This window comes from Danio rerio, chromosome 18 (assembly GCF_049306965.1).
Source record: "Danio rerio strain Tuebingen ecotype United States chromosome 18, GRCz12tu, whole genome shotgun sequence".
Taxonomy (NCBI): domain Eukaryota; kingdom Metazoa; phylum Chordata; class Actinopteri; order Cypriniformes; family Danionidae; genus Danio; species Danio rerio.
Window position 1 is genome coordinate 27,800,681 of NC_133193.1, and position 19,187 is coordinate 27,819,867.

General features: G+C 42.0%; 1 protein-coding gene across 4 annotated transcripts in view; it reads left to right on the plus strand.

The window, feature by feature from the left end:
* rasgrf1 (Ras protein specific guanine nucleotide releasing factor 1) overlaps positions 1-19,187 on the plus strand; it is an 81,832-nt gene that overhangs the window by 30,117 nt on the left and 32,528 nt on the right. For all 4 annotated transcript variants that reach the window (XM_073930339.1, XM_073930340.1, XM_009293629.5 and 1 more), the window contains exons 3-8: positions 49-196; positions 3,259-3,351; positions 5,941-6,194; positions 9,172-9,251; positions 9,380-9,573; positions 17,813-17,922. In XM_073930339.1, coding sequence (XP_073786440.1) covers positions 49-196; positions 3,259-3,351; positions 5,941-6,194; positions 9,172-9,251; positions 9,380-9,573; positions 17,813-17,922 — 879 coding nt within the window. The remainder of the gene's footprint in view (positions 1-48; positions 197-3,258; positions 3,352-5,940; positions 6,195-9,171; positions 9,252-9,379; positions 9,574-17,812; positions 17,923-19,187) is intronic.

Genomic DNA, 19,187 nt, shown 5'->3' on the forward strand with positions numbered 1-19,187 from the left:
ATGCGATGTGTGTGTGTGTTTATTCATATATGTGTGTTTTGTGCGCAGCTACAGAAACCTGGCCACCGAGCATGAAACGCTCATGCAGAAGTACCTCCATCTACTCCAAATCGTGGAGACCGAGAAAACAGTTGCTAAGCAACTTCGACAACAGATAGAAGATGGGGAGATTGAGATTGAACGTCTAAAATCAGAGGTAAAATTTGTAATTCAAAGTGCTGTGGGGATTGTTTATCTGTAGTGAACATGCCAAAATCCAGTCACCTCTAGCAGCGTTTTTACTGCATGTCATGGTGATTCTGTCTCTCGGAAGTGTTTATAAGACTAAATACATGTATTGACAAAATCAGCTAGTCAGTGCATTGATTGAACTGCTAGGCATGTATGCATATTTTAGGTTGACTCTGATTGTGTTTTATAGGGGATGATTATATAAGATGTGTTTACACAACAGTGTACAAAAAAAAACACAGGCTAATACTATTATTGTATTCTATTTTTAAGTGAAAAATGCACAAAAGAATGGAAGGGAACGTAGTGAATGGTCTATTACTAGATTTATGAATAAATCAACGAAATATAAACAATTGGATCATAAACACATGTATCGATATACACTTGAAACTATTAGAATTGGGGAAAAATCCCAAATTCATTTGCATCACTTAAGTATAAAAATAATAGTACATATTGTAATCACTGCTAAGACATAAACATGTATATTAGAACTGTACAGTTCATAAATACTTTGTTTTGGATATACTGTAGCGGCATTTTATTGCAGCTATTGTTGGTAGAATGAGCAAGTTTTTACGCGTAAAAGTCAGAGTCCGTAGGCAAAACAGATGCAAATAAAAACGTCTTTATTTTCCAATAAACAGTATTCCTTTATCAATTTTCCTTCACATATAATGTACACTTCTCTGTTACCTTAAGTTTTGTTATGGTCAGAGTAAAAAAATAAAATAAAAATATATAAAAGTAAAAAAAATGTGTGCTTCCTAGCAATGCTTTCTTCCTCCATGCAGTGAAGCCACAGTTATATAGTCTTGTACTGACACCTTGTGTCCAATTGCCAATATATAATGTATGGCTCCTACATATACACTCGCACTTTATTGACCTTATTCTAAAATGCGGAAGTGCGCCTGTTTTCGCGATTGTTTTAGAACTTCCGATTCAGTTGCCTATGGGAGAAATGACTTGGAATAATAAATGGCAGAAAACGGTCAAACTACTTGCTTTACAAACAAATGTTTGCATGACTATACAGACCAAGTAGAATAATATAATAAGGAAATATCCGTTTTTATCGTCTAAAAATGAATGGAAGTGAATGAGACCGGAAGTCTCAAGCCAAAAAGATGCACATTGATGCACCAGCGAAGAATAAAGTGAATTAGGTACATCTGTCCAACTGTTGTTAATGCAAATTTCTAATCAACCAATCACATGGCAGTAACTGGATGCATTTAGGCATGTAGACATGGTCAAGACGATCTGCTGTAGTTCAAAGCGTCATCAGAATAGGGAAGTGGGAAAGGTGATTTAAGTGACTGAACATGGCATGGTTGTTGGTGCCAGATGGGCTGGTCTGAATATTTCAGTAATTGCTGATCTACTGGGATTTTCACTCACAGCCATCGCCAGGGTTTACCGAAAATAATCAGAAAAACAAAACATATCCAGTAAACAGCAGTTCTGTGGTCACAAATGCCTTGTTGATGCCAGAGGTCAGAGGAGAATGGCCAGACTGGTTCAAGCTGATAGAAAGGCAACAGTACCTCAAATACCCACTCGTTACAATCGAGGTAGGCAGAAGATCATCCCTGAACACACAACTCGTCCAACCTTGAGGCAGATGGGCTACAGCAGCAGAAGACCACACCCGGCACAACTGCAGTCAGCTAAATATTTTAAAATGGACATCCTCTTTACAAATAAACTGCATAGATAAAAAAACTACATTCTTGCTTAAATAAAAAGTACATTATGTTGTCCAACAGCTGCAATATTTGTCAAACTGTAGTAAGTTTATTGATCTGCTGTCACTCTATGTGGGCGAGGAATACAGAAGGGTGAGTAGGCTACACGAGTGCTGTTATTGCACGACTATCAACCGATCAGATTTGAGAACCAGACAGAATATTATGTTCATGTGATACATAGAAAGAAAACTATACAATTTGCTTACATAACTATTTAAAAGTATATGTAGTTTGTATCATATACATATATTTTGTATATTTAAATAAACATAAATACACATTTTCTCAAATGCATGCATGTCTGTATTTATACATAAATATTATACACATAACACACACATAAATTATGTCAAAGCAAACTTTTATTTTGGATGCAATTAATCATGGATAATTTTTTGCCCAGCACTAATAATTATGCATAATTTATTGTAGTGCATGTAACAGATAAATACATAACCTTAAATTAAAGTTTTACCTATTGCCTATTGTTCAGTTTTCACTACACATTTGGATTATTTGAGGCTCAGGCTTAATAACAGCAATAATAATTTAAAATTAAAATTATATTTAAATAGAGTGTACACTAAATATACAAAAAAAACATGTCTGTCCCTACAAACAGCTAGTCATTTGTTGGATGACTAGTCGATCATCGTGACCTATATTACACACTCATCTCTTTTCTGTAAAGCAAAACGGCGTAGAGAATAAAAAGTGGTGTAAGAAGCATTTGGTTTTCAAGAGCTTTCTCCAGACTACTTTGCACTTCACTTTGCATCTCTGCTCATAAAAAAACGGCTCTCCAGGAGAACTATGATCCCTGCTGTATTCTTCATCAACCAGATCAAATAGTCATTTTACTTTAAAGTGCAAATGGAGCTGGCTCTATGAAATGGTGTGCTGAATATGCATGACCCCAGATGCATTGTGTGCGTCGCATCCTTGGTCTGCAAGCATAATAAACTCTTTCAGTCCGCATCCCATAAATGCAGCACTCACCTTCAGACTGTGCTGGCCAGCTCCCGTCTCCTTTGTGTCCCCAGCGTTTCTCTTTTAAACTGCACGGTCATTTTAATCATTTGAAAGTTAGTGCACCCTGAGTATCAAAAATCATCCGAGTGGCATCTGAGCTTTGATAGGGCGACTGTTTGTGCGCTGGCACTGATTTGGTCAGACTCAATCACTTTGTCAGCATGCTAGGAAGTAACTTGTTTTTTTTTTTTTCTAAGGAAGTGTTGACTCTGCCATTTTTATTACTGTTTTGTTGCAGATTGCAGCAATGCTCAAAGACAATGAAAAGATTCAGTCAAGTCCCACCACAGCACCCAGCGATGATGATTCGGAGATCAAGAAAATCAAGAAAGTAAGGCTGAGCTTTTTACAAATGTAGCATCGCAACTGTCATTATAAGTGTTTAAACATGCTCATTATCAGTGTTGGGTAAGTTACTTTAATAAATGAAAGAATCACTAATTACATCATTAGCATTGTATTTAAATTACTTTTGTGATTATTTTGTCTGAAAGTAACTTTAACAGAGAGTCTGAAAGTTACTCAATAAGTAATTGCATTACTTGATTTAATGCTAAAACTGCACATAAATCTCAATGTATAGAAAAAACAGTTGAAGTCAGAATAATTAGCCCCCCGAATTTTTAGTCCCCTGTATATTTTTTTTAACAATTCCTGTTTAACAGAGAGATTTTTTCAACACGTTTCTAAACACAACAGTTTTAATAACTCATTTCTAATAACTGATTTATTTTATCTTTGCCATGATGACAGTAAATAATATTTTGCTAGACATTTTTCAAGACACTTCTATACAGCTTAAAGGGACATTTAAAGGCTTAACTAGGTTAGTTAAGTGAACTAGGCAGGTTAGGGTTATTACGCAAGTTATTGAATAATGATGGTTTGTTCTGTAGACAATCGAAAAAGCTTAAAGGGGCTAATAATTTTGACCTTAAAAATGTTTTTTTTTTTTAATAAAAACTGATTTTTTCAAACTTAATATAAACAAATATAAATCTATTGTTTTGATGAATGATAAATGTTATTTAATTGAAAAAAATAATTATTTAGCAATATATATATATATATCACTTTGTTTCTTTGAATTGATACATGCAGAACGGTTAACTATACAGGCAGTGTTTAAGCTATACATAATAAAGTAACTCTTAAAATTTCCTAAAAATGTAAAGTAATCCCTTTTTAGCAGAAAAGTTATTTAATTATGGGAACTTAATAACTTGTAAACTTAAATACTTCGTACACTCAGCACTGCTCATTATTTATATAAATAATATTATTTTGTCTTGTGGGAACATCAGTATGTGACATTTGTGAAGTTTTTCAGGGCAGAACTAACTAAATAATGTGTGTGCTTGTGTGCAAGTTGTATGTAAATGCATGACCTCGACTCTTTGTTGGATGAAAGTGTCAATATGTATTTATCAAGTATTTATTTTCAGCACAGACAGTCGATTACTTGTATTGAATATATAGTTTAGAACTATTTATAACCAGTTTATCTTACTCTGATTTCCAACTGTTTTTTTTTTTTTGTCTGTTTTACTGAGCTTACTGAGTTCATTAATTTAATGAAACTCAGGTCAAAGACAAAACATTACATTTTGATGCTTGCACTAAAGTGCCATGAAATGGAAAACATGTTAAATGCCAAAATGTTACATAACTTGTTACAAACTGGGTGATTTTGTGTGAGAAGTGAAATATAAGGTGCACATACAAAACCCAGCATTTACAGATTTTAATGAACAAACAAAGCAAAGCAAGGGAAATCACAAGGGTAACACATAACACTACTGGGCTATATATGGTGAGGGAATGGTGAGTCAAATAACAAATGAATAGGATTGTAAATAACCAAAGCAACTAACATAGATGGCCAGAAAGAGCTGACAGGGTGTGACATAAGGTAACACAGATATAAACACAGGGACAAGACAGGGACTATTACAGTATGCTTAATTAGACATGTAAAAAGCAATAATGTCAAAATTGATTAAATTTTATATAACAAAAATTTCTGTTAAATTGAAAAAAAAACAGAGGTTTGAAGGATAGTGGTAAAGTAAAATGATGCAAAATTATTATTAACCAGTATTTTTTGGTTGTACTGTGATCCATAAATAGAGCCTTTTAATATGCCATTATATTATGCTTGTAGTAAATATGCCTGACAATATTTTTTGGCTTATACACTGTGTAAGTGTTACACAGAATGACATTTTAGTGGGTGTCTTCTGTCAATCATGGTGCAAATGTGTAATAGTAATTATGCCTCATTCTAAAATAATATATTATAAAATGAAGAAAAAAATGTAAAGCTGTCACCTGAAAAGCCATTTTTGTCTTTGACCCATATTCAGCAGAATAAATAAAAGGTCTTAGATCACACATTTTTGTTCACAAATCTCAACATAAAAAAAATTTGGATAGATATTCTTGTCAGCTGCGGACAATCAGTATGTTTAAGAGCAGTGTAATCCATTGAACACATTTTTCTCCTGGGTCAGAAATTACCAGGGACTTGTGAGGAAACAATTGTACCAAAATGAAAAATATGCCTCAGAAAATTTAAATTAAGGTGCAAAATAAATAAATAAATAAATGCCTCATGCCTACTATTAATAGTTTATTACAACTGTCTTATTAAGTAGTCTTTATAAAAGTGAACACTCACTCACACTTGCTTAGTCTTTGATTTATCAGGGGTCACCACAGTGGAATGAACTACCAATTAAATGTGAAACAAACTGAATGAAATCAACCCTGTTCTATTTGAGTTTTCTCGCCCTATTTTTCACACCTCGACTAATGCCTATATGATTGGTCAAGATTCATTTTTAATGAGTTGTCCATGTATACACAGTAATAATTTGCTGATTGAACTGACTGAATTTTTATCCCTTCTTTGCTTCAGGTGCAAAGCTTCCTGAGAGGCTGGATGTGTCGGCGGAAGTGGAAGACCATCATTCAGGACTACATCCGTTCTCCACATGCCGAGAGCATGAGGAAGAGAAACCAGGTGGTCTTTAGCATGCTGGAGGCGGAGGCTGAGTACGTCCAGCAGCTCCACATCCTTGTCAACAACTTCTTGAGACCGCTGCGCATGGCTGCCAGCTCCAAAAAGCCACCCATAACCCACGATGATGTCAGCAGCATATTCCTCAACAGGTAAAAACCAGCTTCACATGGAAATTACACTCATTCTTAGCAGGAATTAAAGATCCCTTCAAAATTGTTGCTTCTGAGCAGTCATGACAAGTTCACCCAAATATTAAAATTCCATCGTACTTTACTTACACTTTTCTATCTTTTTGAATCCATTATTAATTCCTTTCTTCTGTTGTTTTGAAAAAAGATATTTTGAACAATGATGTTTTGAAACCTGTAACCATTGACTTTCTTTAGTATTTGTTTTTCTTACTATGGATTCCGATGGTGACAGGTTTTCATCTTTGTTCAAAATATCTTCTTTTATGTTCAACAGAGAAACAATGTAATAAAGGTTTGAAATAAGTAAAGGGTGAGTAAGACCCAATCCCAGTTCTACCCTTTAGCCCTTCCTCTTACCCTTACCCCTCGTTTTGCGTGCTTGTGTGAAGGGGTAGGGGTGTCCCATATCTCTTTAGTTTTAAGGCGAAGGGCTAACGGAAAGCGCGAACTAACCCTTGAAACTTAGATTTTTCAGGACCACATTTGATAACAATAGATAAGAAAATTTCCTAGAATACACCAGCTACGAGGAAAAGCAGTGGCGCAGTGGCGCAGTAGGTAGTGCTGCCGCCTCACAGCAAGAAGGTCGCTGGGTCGCTGGTTCGATCCTCGACTCAGTTGGCGTTTCTGTGTGGAGTTTGCATGTTCTCCCTGCCTTCACGTGGGTTTCCTACGGGTGCTCCGGTTTCCCCTACAGTCCAAAGACATGCGGTACAGGTGAATTGGGTAGGCTAAATTGTCAGAGAGTGTGTATGGATGTTTCCCAGAGATGGGTTGCGGCTGGAAGGGCATCCGCTGCGCAAAAACTTGCTGGATAAGTTGGCGGTTCTTTCCGCTGTGGCTACCCCTGATTAATAAAGAGACTAAGCCGACAAGAAAATGAATGAATTAACGCCAGCTACGACAGCAGCACACGAAAGTCAGGAGATGCACAAATATGTATTTTTTTGTCATAATTATACAACAAACAAGCACATGTTTTGTACATTTGTGTTTTACCGTCATGCTTTTAAAATAAAACCCATAAAATTTCTCTATCTATAATCCATAATACTAACTCCTGTAAAGCAGTTGCACAACATACTTTCAAATCTGACGCTCGATGACACTTGAATACAGTCAGAGAAGTCTAGTGGCTGGGAATTACCTTTTTACAGTGTCTGATATAATGTTACTGCAGCAGTCGCTGCCGTCTATCTCATATGAAGTAAGACATCGTGATGACATATGATGACGTGTGCAGGTGTTGTAATGCTGTCCCATTTCTTAGGGGTAAAATTTGAAGCACTTTCCCTTCACACTCTGTTTTAAGGGCCAAGGGGAAGGGGTACAAAAATAGAATTGGGATTGGACCTAAATGATCAATTCTTATATTTGTGTAAATTGTCCCTTTATATGGTAATCTAATTTAGATGTTAATACATAGTCATAGTCAATAGTCTCACGATTCTCTAATTTGTCTTCTGTGAAAAGGACCATGGTATGTAATATATAAGGTATATACCATGGCTATAATAGAAGAAATCTCATCAGTGTCCCTTACTAAACTCAGATATACCAAATACAGAAGGATTGGGTGATAAAGAACAATGATCACAATATGCTGTATATTTTCTTCATAAAACAGAGTTTGAATAAACTTTGAAATAATGTTTATGTGCTATAGTATCTTAATATACTATAGAAGCCCAATATTATTGTCAATCCTAACTTCAGAATATCAAAAGATTTTTACAGATGTTCCGGTTTTGGGTAATAAACACAAATTTACATCTGGATTATAAATCAAGCTATTGTCAAATGAGCATTTCTAAGTGATAAACTACAAAATATTTTGTGTAATGTTTACCTCTTTGATCAATGTTTGTCATTTTGTAATGATAAAGGGTACTTTTTATGTTAGGTAGCTTGATGTTAAAACCATAATTATTTGTCTGGCTTCAACAACATTTGCTAAGGAACAAAAACCTGCCTTGAAAAAAATCATTTGAGCTAAGACTCCCACGATAAATTTATTTATGGTGACACGGTGGCTCAGTGGTTAGCACTGTCACCTCACAGCAAGAAGGTCACTGGTTTGAGTCCAGGCTGGGCCAGCTGGTGTTTCTGTGCCGAGTTTGCATGTTCTTATGTTGCCGTGGGTTTCCTCCGGGTGCTCTGGTTTTCCCCACAGCGCAAAGACATGTGGTGTAGGTGAATTGAACTAAATTTAACTAAATTGTCCATAGTGTATAAGTGTGTGTGTGAATGTGGGAGTGTTTGGGTGTTTCCCAGTACTGGGTTGTGGCTGGAATGACATCCGCTGTGTAAAAACATAAGTAGGAATAGTTGCTGATTTTTTCCGCTGCGGCGACCTCTGATATATAAGCGACTAAGCTGAAGAAAAATTATGAAATGAATGTCTCATTTATGTATGTTTTTATTTATGCAATTTAAGTAGGAATAAATGAGAAATATTACACTGTTCTAAAGTGTTTTAGTGTTTGTTTTTAAAACTAAATAAATATACCATAAGTAACAAACACATGTTTAATATTATAAAATCTATATAATTATAATTATAAAATTATAATGGTTTCCACAAAGAACGCTCATAGGTAAACATAGGTAAACTACTCATAAAAACGACTGCAATTGTAATTATATCTACATAAGCAGCCACACCATCAGACAATTATGGATGGGTTTAGATTGGTTGTCAGTGATTTTATTGATAACTAACTGAAGAAAAAAAAATCATTCTGACAGTGATCTTAATACATCAGTCTTCTGTGTCAGTTCATCACTGTTGTGGTATTACTTCCTGTAGAATTATTGTTAGAATAATTTCTGTATCATAGTCATCCTTAATGAGCTTTAAGTCTCCTCAACCACGACAAAGGTGGAACAATAAAACATTTACATTGTTGTTTACATGTCCTGTTTGTTTCTGCAGTGAAACCATAATGTTTCTGCATCAGATATTCTACCAAGGGTTGAAAGCTCGAATAGCAAGCTGGCCAACATTAGTCTTGGGTGAGTGCACTGCCAGAGCGGTTGGCAACCAGCAGCAAAGAACATTCTGTAGTCTTCTCAAACTGCAAGCTGGCGTTTGCGTGAAAGGTGCCACAGATCTGACTTTGATCTTTCTTCCCGTCCTTCAGCTGACTTGTTTGACATCCTGTTGCCCATGCTGAACATCTACCAGGAGTTTGTGCGTAATCACCAGTACAGCTTGCAGATCTTGGCCCACTGCAAGCAGAACCGCGATTTCGACAAGCTGCTGAAACAGTATGAAGCCAAGCCTGACTGTGAGGAACGCACGCTGGAGACGTTCCTTACTTATCCCATGTTTCAGGTGACCTGTTTTGGTTTTGTGTTGGGTTGGGGGGTGTTTAAAAGTAGGGGGGAATTAGGGCCATACCTTGTGTTACTTTAATTGCATTCACAGACTGACAGCAGGCAAAAGAATTGAATATATATGTGTGTGTGTGTGTGTGTGTGTGTATATATATATATATATATATATATATATATATATATATATATATATATATATATATACACACACACATACATATATATACATATATATATATATATATATATATATATATATATATATATATATATATATATATATATATATATATATATATATATATATATATATATACATATATATATATATATATATAAATAACAACACAATTTACAGACTCTTTAGTTTGAGAGATAACTTTATTTACAATATCAAGCACTTTTTGGGCCTGTTTACATTGAAGGACAGCTGTGCAAATACAATATTTTTTGGGAAAAACATATGACCTCTTGAAATAATTTGTTCACAACAGATTCTTTTTGCATTCATAGCTTTAATTAAAGGGTATTTTTTTTGCAATCCAATGTTTTAATGGGGTTTCAGGTAGGGATGTCCCAATCAGGGGTTCCTTTCCCAAACAACGACATAACTTGCGGCTGAACTATCATATTACAATGCATTATTTAGGAAAAGAACAATGTAGTAAGGAGTGTTTCCCAAAACCATAGTTGCTTTGTCGCAGATCCATCTTTTGAACCAAATTTATAATGTAAAACGTCCAAAATGATGCTCTAAATGGAGCGGAGTAACTACTTCTTTTTGTGCAAATTATGTTTTACATGCACACACATTTTTAAAAAAATCCAATATTAGTTTTGATAAAAACATGCACTCGTTTTCCATATTAATTGAAATATATGTAGACAACACATATAGGACCTATATGTTTCCTTTACAAATATTGATGAGAATATTCCATATAAAATCACTTTTATAAAAAAGTTAAACGTATAAAAGCTAACACGTATTCTAATCTCATATATAAACCATATAAGTTGTTAATGGTTGTAGACCTAATTTACAGTAGGCTATTGATTAAAAAATGAAAAATAATCCTACAAATGTATTATTATAATTATTATTATTATTAATTATTATTATTATTGTTATTGTTATTAAGTAGGGTTTTATTTATTTATTATTTTTTATTTTATTTTTTAATTTTTAAGTACATTATGACAATCAAACCACTGCATAAATGTTCTAACCAACAGGCCCATGTCATATAGGCTTACAGTACAGATACATTTCTTAATAAATAACCTACTATAAATTAAAACCATTAACCTATGCTAGATATTTTTTGTTTTCACAAGCTTTGGAGACATAAAGTACATTTTGCTTTTAAACAATAGGTCACCTATAGCTTTGGTCATGAGCCACAGCTGTGTTCAAAATGGCATAAATGTTTTCAAATACAAAGTTTTCTACGAAATGCACTACGAAGGGAACGCAATAGTCAATATGACAAACTGTAAAACTGTACTATAAAAATACTTTGAAAGCAAATCACACCTAAGAGAGATGACCTTAATGTTGTTGTTTTTTTTTTTTTTTAAATCATTCTAAATTTATATGTTAGAATGTTCTAAATAAATAGGGTTTAGGGGGAATAACGGGGAATAGAACACAACCAGGAACTGTGCTTCTAACTACAGATCTAGAGGTGTAGTTGCAAGCGTACAAGTTTGCGATGCAGTTTGTGAATGTTCTATGGAACGATGGATTTGGTAAATGGCAAATCAATGAACTATGTTTGTAATGTCGGAACTTGCAACCTTAGTTGGCTAACTATAGTTCCCCTTCGGGGGGAACTTCAGCACTATAAGTGGATTTGATTGTAAAATCCACGCATTGGGAGGTTCGGTTCAGAAGCTACTCGTCTGAAAGAGTATTGAACGGGCCAATTAAGAATGAATTGGCAGCGCAAGCCTGCGCAGGTGAGCGGCATAAGCAATCAACTGAGTATATAAGCTCACCTGGCGCAGCAGACGCTATCCTTTTCGCTTCAGAGACTTTCTGATCGAGTCGATGAGGGTTCCTCCTGCTGTGACCAGCGATTCTGAGCGAACGAGAGCATTCTCCCGGTCCAGAGTGTGTACACGCAGTGGCAGACGGTCGAGCTGGGTTTCTCCCTTGCCTGGCGTTCTTTGGGTCCGGTCCTCCAGAGCGGTGCGTATAAAGTTGCAAACTTCACAGAAAGAGCAACACAGTCGTGCAGCACGTCCTTATCAGGACGGCGCTCCGACTGTGCGTTTCTGGATGCGGTGGTTTCCTGTCCTCGGATGATGGGCGCGGGCACTGTGTTACATGTCTGGGGGTCCAGCATGTTAATGCGCTGCTCGCGGGCAGTTCATGTCGTCATCGCGATGCCATGACTGTTGCGCAAGATCGCGGTTAGCCTTTGCAAAAAGGCGAACCACCCCAGTTGTCCCCTGCTCTGCAGCGGGCACTCGGGCAGATCTGAGGGTTTCAGCGAGAGATAATCCGTCGCCCACGGGCCCGCGGACCTCCCGCTCCTCTAAGCGCTCCATCCAAGCTTCGGGCGGAGGAAGCGATCCGTCTAACAGATGGTAGCCCTTACGCCCGATGACACCGGAGACCAGATGTCCACCGCGGCATCGGAGGGTGGGCTTTCATTGTCCGATGATGATCCAGACCCGCTCGCCCCCTTCGGGCTGGTGAGCGCTGTCACTACGGATCCTGAAACGGACATGTTAGCCGTGCTTTCCCGGGCTGCTTCGGCCGTGGGTTGGAGATGGTTTATCCCCCAGCTCCGCGGCCGGACCGACTAGAGGGGCGTTCCCTTCTTCCCGGAGGTGCACAGTAGGCTCACGCGGTCTTGTAAAGCACTTTTTTCTGCTCGTGCTGCGTGTTCCTCCACCCTAACCACTCTTGACGGTGAAACAGCCAGGGGGTATGTGGCGATTCCTCAGGTTGAGTGCGCGATGGCGGTAAATCCGCGCGGCGCCTCTTCTTGGCGGGGTCCGCCTCGTCTCCCATCCAAAGCCTGTAAGTTATCTACCTCCCTCGGAGCTAGAGCTTACATAGCTGCGGGCCAGGCTGCTTCCGCCTTGCATGCGATAGCCACCTACCAGCGCTACCAAGCGCAGGCGCTGGCCGAGCTGCACGAGGGTGGGTCCAACCCAGGCTTACGAGCTTCGCACCGCCGCCGACTTAGCTCTTCGGACTACTGAGTCCGCTGCGTGTGCGTTGGGGAGGACGATGTCCACATTAGTGGTCCAGGAGCGCCACCCCTGGCTGATATGCGCAAAGTCGACAAAGTCCGCTTTCTTGACTTCCCCATATCCCCAGCCAGGTTCGGCGACACTGTCTGTGAATTCACCCAGGAATTCAAGGCGGTGAGAGAGCAGTTGGTGGGTGATGTCTTATCGGCGGTCCGTAGCCCGCTCCGCCCGCCGTGCCATTCATACCTGCTCCTCGCCGAAGGCGCCCGCCTACGAGAGCTGCTCCGCCCCCGCACACGCCTAAGGCGAAGCGAGCGCGTCGGGCACCTCGGAAGCAGGCAGCCCCCCTGCCCAGAACGCCGCTAAGTCCGGCAACGGACCGCGAAGCGCCCCTGGGACAGGCCATCTGGAGAAGAGGGAACTTGCTCTTTCCCCGCTGGAGGGCGGGGCCCCATTTCCAACGGCACTTTTTACTGCCATGAAAACATTATGAAAGGGCACTTTTCACTTCCCCAGATGTGACAGCCCGAAATCTGCCAGTCTGGGACGCTATGCTTTCTAGCTTGCAGATTCGGTGCGTTTCGCCAGTGGCTCACGAGCGCTGGGAGGACGGTCTCCTTTCTCCCACCCCTCGAGCCTCCCCTCCGGAGCTCGGGTTTGGAGTGAGAGCAAATATCTCACCTCCAGCTTTTCCGTGGGACCCGCGAGCTTCCCGGATCAGCACACCCACTCCGCGCTGCCCCACTGCTGGTACGTCAGCGATTGTAGCGATGAGTCCATTAGCGAGAGCTCTGCCTGCCTGGTAAGCGCGGGCCAGCTCTTCGCGGTGGCTCATACGCACAATCAGACTCGGCTATGCGATTCAGTTCGCGAAACGGCCCCCCAAGTCACGGGTGTGTATTCACCAGGGTCAGCCCCCTGTCCGCCCCTGTCTTGCGAGAGGAGATTGCTGTCCTCCTGGCGAAGGATGCAATCGAGCCGCTCCCTCCAGCCGAGATGGAGAGCGGGTTTTCAGCCCACGCTTCATCGTGCCCAAAAAGAGCGGTGGGTCACGGCCAATCCTAGATCTGCGCGTTTTGAACCGCTGCCTGCACAAGCTGCCGTTCAGAATGCTCACGCAGAAGCGCATCCTCCGGTGCGTTCGTCCTCTGGGTTGGTCTGCAGCATTAGACCTGATGGACGCGTATTTCCATGTCTCCACTCTTCCTCGCCACCGACAGTTTCTGCGGTTTGCGTTTGAAGGTCGAGCTTGGCAATACAAAGCCCTCCCCTTCGGGCTCTCTCTGTCTCCGCGGGTCCTCACCAAGCCCGCGGAGGGTGCCTCAGCGCCCCTTCGGCTCGCGGGCATCTGCATACTCAATTTCTTTACGACTGGCTGAATTGCCCTCTCTTTTGATTATGCACAGAGTTGATTATGCACAGAGACAAAGTGCTCTGGCACTTCCACCTGTGGGGGTTTCAGGTCAACCGAGAAAAGAGCAAACTCGCCCCCGTGCAGAGGATCTCTTCTCTCGGGCTGGAGCTGGACTCGGTCACCATGGCAGCGCGCCTCTCCGGAGAGCGCGCTCAGCTGATGCTGTACTGTCTGAGAGAGCTCGACAGTAAAATAGTGGTCCCACTGAAACAATTTCAGAGGCTCCTGGGGCATATGGCATCCGCAGCCGCTTCATGCCGCTCGGATTATTCTATATGAGACCACTTCAGCACTGGCTTCACGATCGAGTCCCCAGACGCGCATGGCACGCGCGCGCACACCGAGTCTCTGTTACTGCGCTGTGTCGCCGCGCCCTCAGCCCTTGGAGCGACCCCTCGTTCCTACAGGCCTGGGTGTCTCTAGAACAGGCGTCCAGTCTTGTTGTCGTTTCAGCAGACGCTTCCAACACGGGCTGGGGGGCTGTGCGTTGCGGGCATGCGGCTGCGGACCTGTGGAAAGGTACCCAGTTGCATTGGCATATCGCCTGGAGCTGTTGGCAGTGTTCCCCGCTCTCCACCGTTTTTTTCCGGTGTTGGAGCGGCAACACGTGCTGGTCAGGACGGACAGTACGGCGGCGGTGGCGTATATCAGCCGTATAGGGGGTATGCGCTCTCGCCGCATGTCTCAGCTCGCCCGCCGTCTGCTCCTCTGGAGTCATCCGCGGCTGAAATCGCTGCACGCCATTCATATTCAGGCAAGCTCAACCGTGCAGCCGATGCGCTCTCACGGCAGCCTTGCGTCCTGGAGAATGGAGACTCCACCCCGAGTCTGTTCAGCTGATATGGGCGCGATTCGGGGAAGCCCAGATCGATCTGTTGCTTCCCCCGAGATCGCTCATTGCCAGTTGTTCTTTCCCTGACCGAGTGCTCTCGGCACGGATGCACTGGCTTACAGCTGGCCTCGGGGCACGCGCAATACGCGTTTCCCCCAGTGAGCCTGCTCGCGCAGTTACTGTGCATGGTCAGGGAGGACGAGGAACAGGTTGCTGGTTGCGCCCCTCTGGCTCAACCGGACCTGGATGTCAGAGCTCTCCCTCGCGATAGCCCTCCCCTGGCAGTTCCTTCGAGAGAGCACCTACTCTCTCAGGGACAGGGCACCACCTGGCACCCTCGCCGATCTTTGAAGAGATTTTTAGACGCGAGGAAGACTTAGGTAACCTCCGATTGCGGTGGCTAATACCGTCACTCGGGCTAGAGCCCCCTCCCCGAGCGCGCCTATGCCCTGACGTGAAGTCTATTCACTGAATGGTGTGTCTCTCGCTGAGAAGACCCCCGTAATTTGCCAGATCAGCGTTGTGCTTTCTTTACGCCGAGAGAAGTTGGAGAGCAGGCTGTCGCCCTCCACACTCAAGGTTACGTGGCTGCCATCTCCGCTCTCATAACGCGGTGGCTGGCAGCACCGTGGGAACGCATAACCTCATCATCCGGTTCCTCAGGGGCGTTAAGCGAATTAATCCACCCCGCCCCCTCTCATGCCCTCTTAGGATCTCGCCCTCGCTACACAAGCCGCGTCAGATCCCTTCGATCCTCGACTCAGTATTTTCTGTCCCTGAAGACAGCTCTGCTGGTCGCGTTGATATCGATTAGAGGGTCGGGGACCCGGAGGCATTTTTCGGTCAGTGACTCGTGCCTGTAATTGGGCTGGCTTCTCTCACGTATGAGACCCCGCCCGCGATATGTGCCCAAGGTTCCTACCACTCCGTTTTAATACGAGGTAGTGAGCCTGCAAGCGCTGCCCTCGGAGGAGGCAGACCCAGCCCTTATTTATTGTCCAGTTCGCGTTTTGCGTATTATCCGGACCGCACTCAGAGTTTAGATCATCTGAGCAGCTCTTCGTCTGTTATAGCGGTCGGCAGCAGGGAAGTGCCGTACCGAAATAAGTTCCCACTAGATTGTGGATGCCTTCTTTCACTATCAGAGCCGAGATGAGCCGCGTCCCCCGAGAGCGCGTGCGCACTCCACTCGGAGCTTCGCATCCTCTCGAGCGCGCGCACGCGGCGCCCCTCTAACAGACATCTGTAGAGCTGCGGGCTGGGTGACACCCAACACATTTGCAAGGTTTTACAATCTGCGAGTGGAGCCGGTTTCCTCAAGGGTATTAGGTAACCCTTGGTGATTGAGGAAACAATTCGGTAGGGTGTTGAAACACGCTTGCTGCGCCAGTTTCCCTAACACGGAGATACGTGCGCCTTTTTATCTGTCAGTAAAGTTCCCCGTCAGGTGAGCCCTGCAGATTCCTCCGTGGCCCCCAGCACTGACTCAGCGGAGGAGTCACTTGCTGGCCCACTACGTTGTAGGTCTGCCCGCTGGTCAGCCCGCGTTTTGGGTAAAGGTGCCTGCTATGCGTGGTCCCCACTAGGCGATCCCATATGCTTATTCAGCCACGGTTAAGTCCCCCCCCCCTGGGCGGACCCGTGTCTTCCCTCCCCGCTAACCACTCTTTTGCTATGCGTACTCCCCCTTTTTAGGGCTAGTCCATATGTAAATTCTGCCATCTATCCCCCCTTGGGTAACGGATGGCCTCCGCAGCGTCCTCCCTATCGGGATTGCACGCTTCCCAACGTACTGTCGTATTTTCCTAGAATTATCTAGATGCTCACGACTTCCCAAAAAATATATATAAATCCGTAAAACTTCTGTTGAAGTAGGATAAATTAGGGCCAGGGACACGTTGGAGGACCGCGCCCCCCATGATGTGGGTGCGTCACGCTTGCTTGACTATCTCCTCATCGGGGGTGTTGGTAAGGTGCAGTCATTATGGCGCTTTCAATGGGCTCCCAATGCGTGGATTTTACAATCAAATCCACTTATAGTGCTGAAGTTCCCCCCGAAGGGGAACGTTCGAGGTTACTAAAGTAACCCTTCGTTCCCCGAGGAGGGGAACGGAAGCACTATACTCCGTCGCCATAATGACTGTCCCTTAGCTGTTGAAAGTCTCTTCAGCTTAAAAAGGATAGCGTCTGCTGCGCCAGGTGAGCTTATATACTCAGTTGATTGCTTATGCCGCTCACCTGCGCAGGCTTGCGCTGCCAATTCATTCTTAATTGGCCCGTTCAATACTCTTTCAGACGAGTAGCTTCTGAACCGAACCTCCCAATGCGTGGATTTTACAATCAAATCCACTTATAGTGCTTCCGTTCCCCTCCTCGGGGAACGAAGGGTTACTTTAGTAACCTCGAACGATATCCATATTAAAAAATAAATAAATATTGCACTGCTTGAGAGGGCAAGTACTTTTTTGTCCATGAAAATAGGCTATTCTAGTTTATTCTGGCCCATAATGCCCCTTTTTTGTACAGTAAGCAGTTTTTCGAGTGATCTAGTTCAGAAAGGTCTACTTTGGGCTCTGCAGCATCGGTAATAAATGTGCTGAGGAGTGATAGCGCTCCTCTCTAAGCTTCCTCTGTGAGAATACAGTGCAGACAAGTTTTGTTTCCACTGGTGTGCATGACTAAGTGTGGAGATGAGTGTGTTTGCAACAGAAGGCAAAAAGGAAAAAAAAATCGAAACTACCCTCCTGTCTGACATTATGACATGTGCTTCTTGTCTGGCAGATTCCTCGTTACATACTGACCCTCCATGAGCTGTTAGCACATACACCGCATGAGCATGTGGAGAGAAACAGCTTGGATTACGCCAAGTCGAAGTTGGAGGAGCTTTCCAGGTACATCAGTCATGAGCCTGCAGCACAACCATACATGACCGTCATTATTTATCATTGCATTTAAAAGGAAAATCTGCAGATCGTCAGCATCATCATCATATTAAATCACTTGCAAAATGCTATGTCAAGGTTAAGGGTGTAATGTTTAAAGTCTGACAGTTTGAGCTTAATGTAATAATAATGCTAGGGCAACAGTATTTGCTTAGCACCTGTTCTTTAGTGCTGCAGACATTGCACACTTCAGTTTTGACTGCCCTTTCTGTAGTCAAGTTTTATTTTACAACGGTATTTTTAGTTTTTGCAGCGCTTTATAAGTTTAGGGGTTTTTGCCATACTTAATGTCTTAAATGATAATATTTTAACTGCATCATTTAGCATCTTTAGGGGTTTATTTTCATGATCTAGGGACAAAGTCTAAGGGCCCTATGATACACCCAGCGCAATATGGCCCAAGACGTGTTTGCCGCGATGTGTTGCTGCTTTCAGACCAGCACAACCCTAATTTTCCTGTTTTGCGCCGCATTGTTAAGCGCATTGTTAACGCATTGCTATTTTGAGAAACTAAAAAAGACTGTGCAATAGACCAGCTGAAAGCAAAGTTGTGCGCCTCGCTTACACATTGCTTAAAACACACAGGATGTACAGCAATACACAAGTATCTTTACAAATGAAGAAGAATTGAAGGATTATAATATTAAAAACATATGAAAATAATTATAATATTATAAAATATTAAAAACATTGTCTCCATGCCTTCTTTATCTCAGTTGGCTTTTTCAGTTTATTTACTACAACTTGCTTTTGTATAATGTAAATATTATTAGCTGTATTATTTATTATATGCATATTTTTATTTGTTTTATTAAAAACAAGCTTAGATTTGTCCACCTATAAGGTTTTGGACCATACTGGGCATAGGACGGATGTTTGTATATAACTCAGTTTTTTTACCTCACTTTGTTATTATTGTTCATTTATTCGTTTGCTGGAAATTAGAACTGAATTTAGAAACAGTTTTGAAATGAACCTTGAAATTAATTATGTAGGCTAATTGATGTCTGTGCATACAACACCATTTCCTTATACACGAAAGAAAGAAAGAGAAAGTAAAGAGGCTAATTAGAGAAGGGCCGTTCTTTATTAACGCACTGCAGATGGTCTGTTTTAATGTTGTCTAGCTAGTGAAATGTTCAGTTTTTCTACTTACTAAGTCCGCCATGTAAATAGCAAATGTGCCATGGTGTGACACAACTGACTTTTAAAGG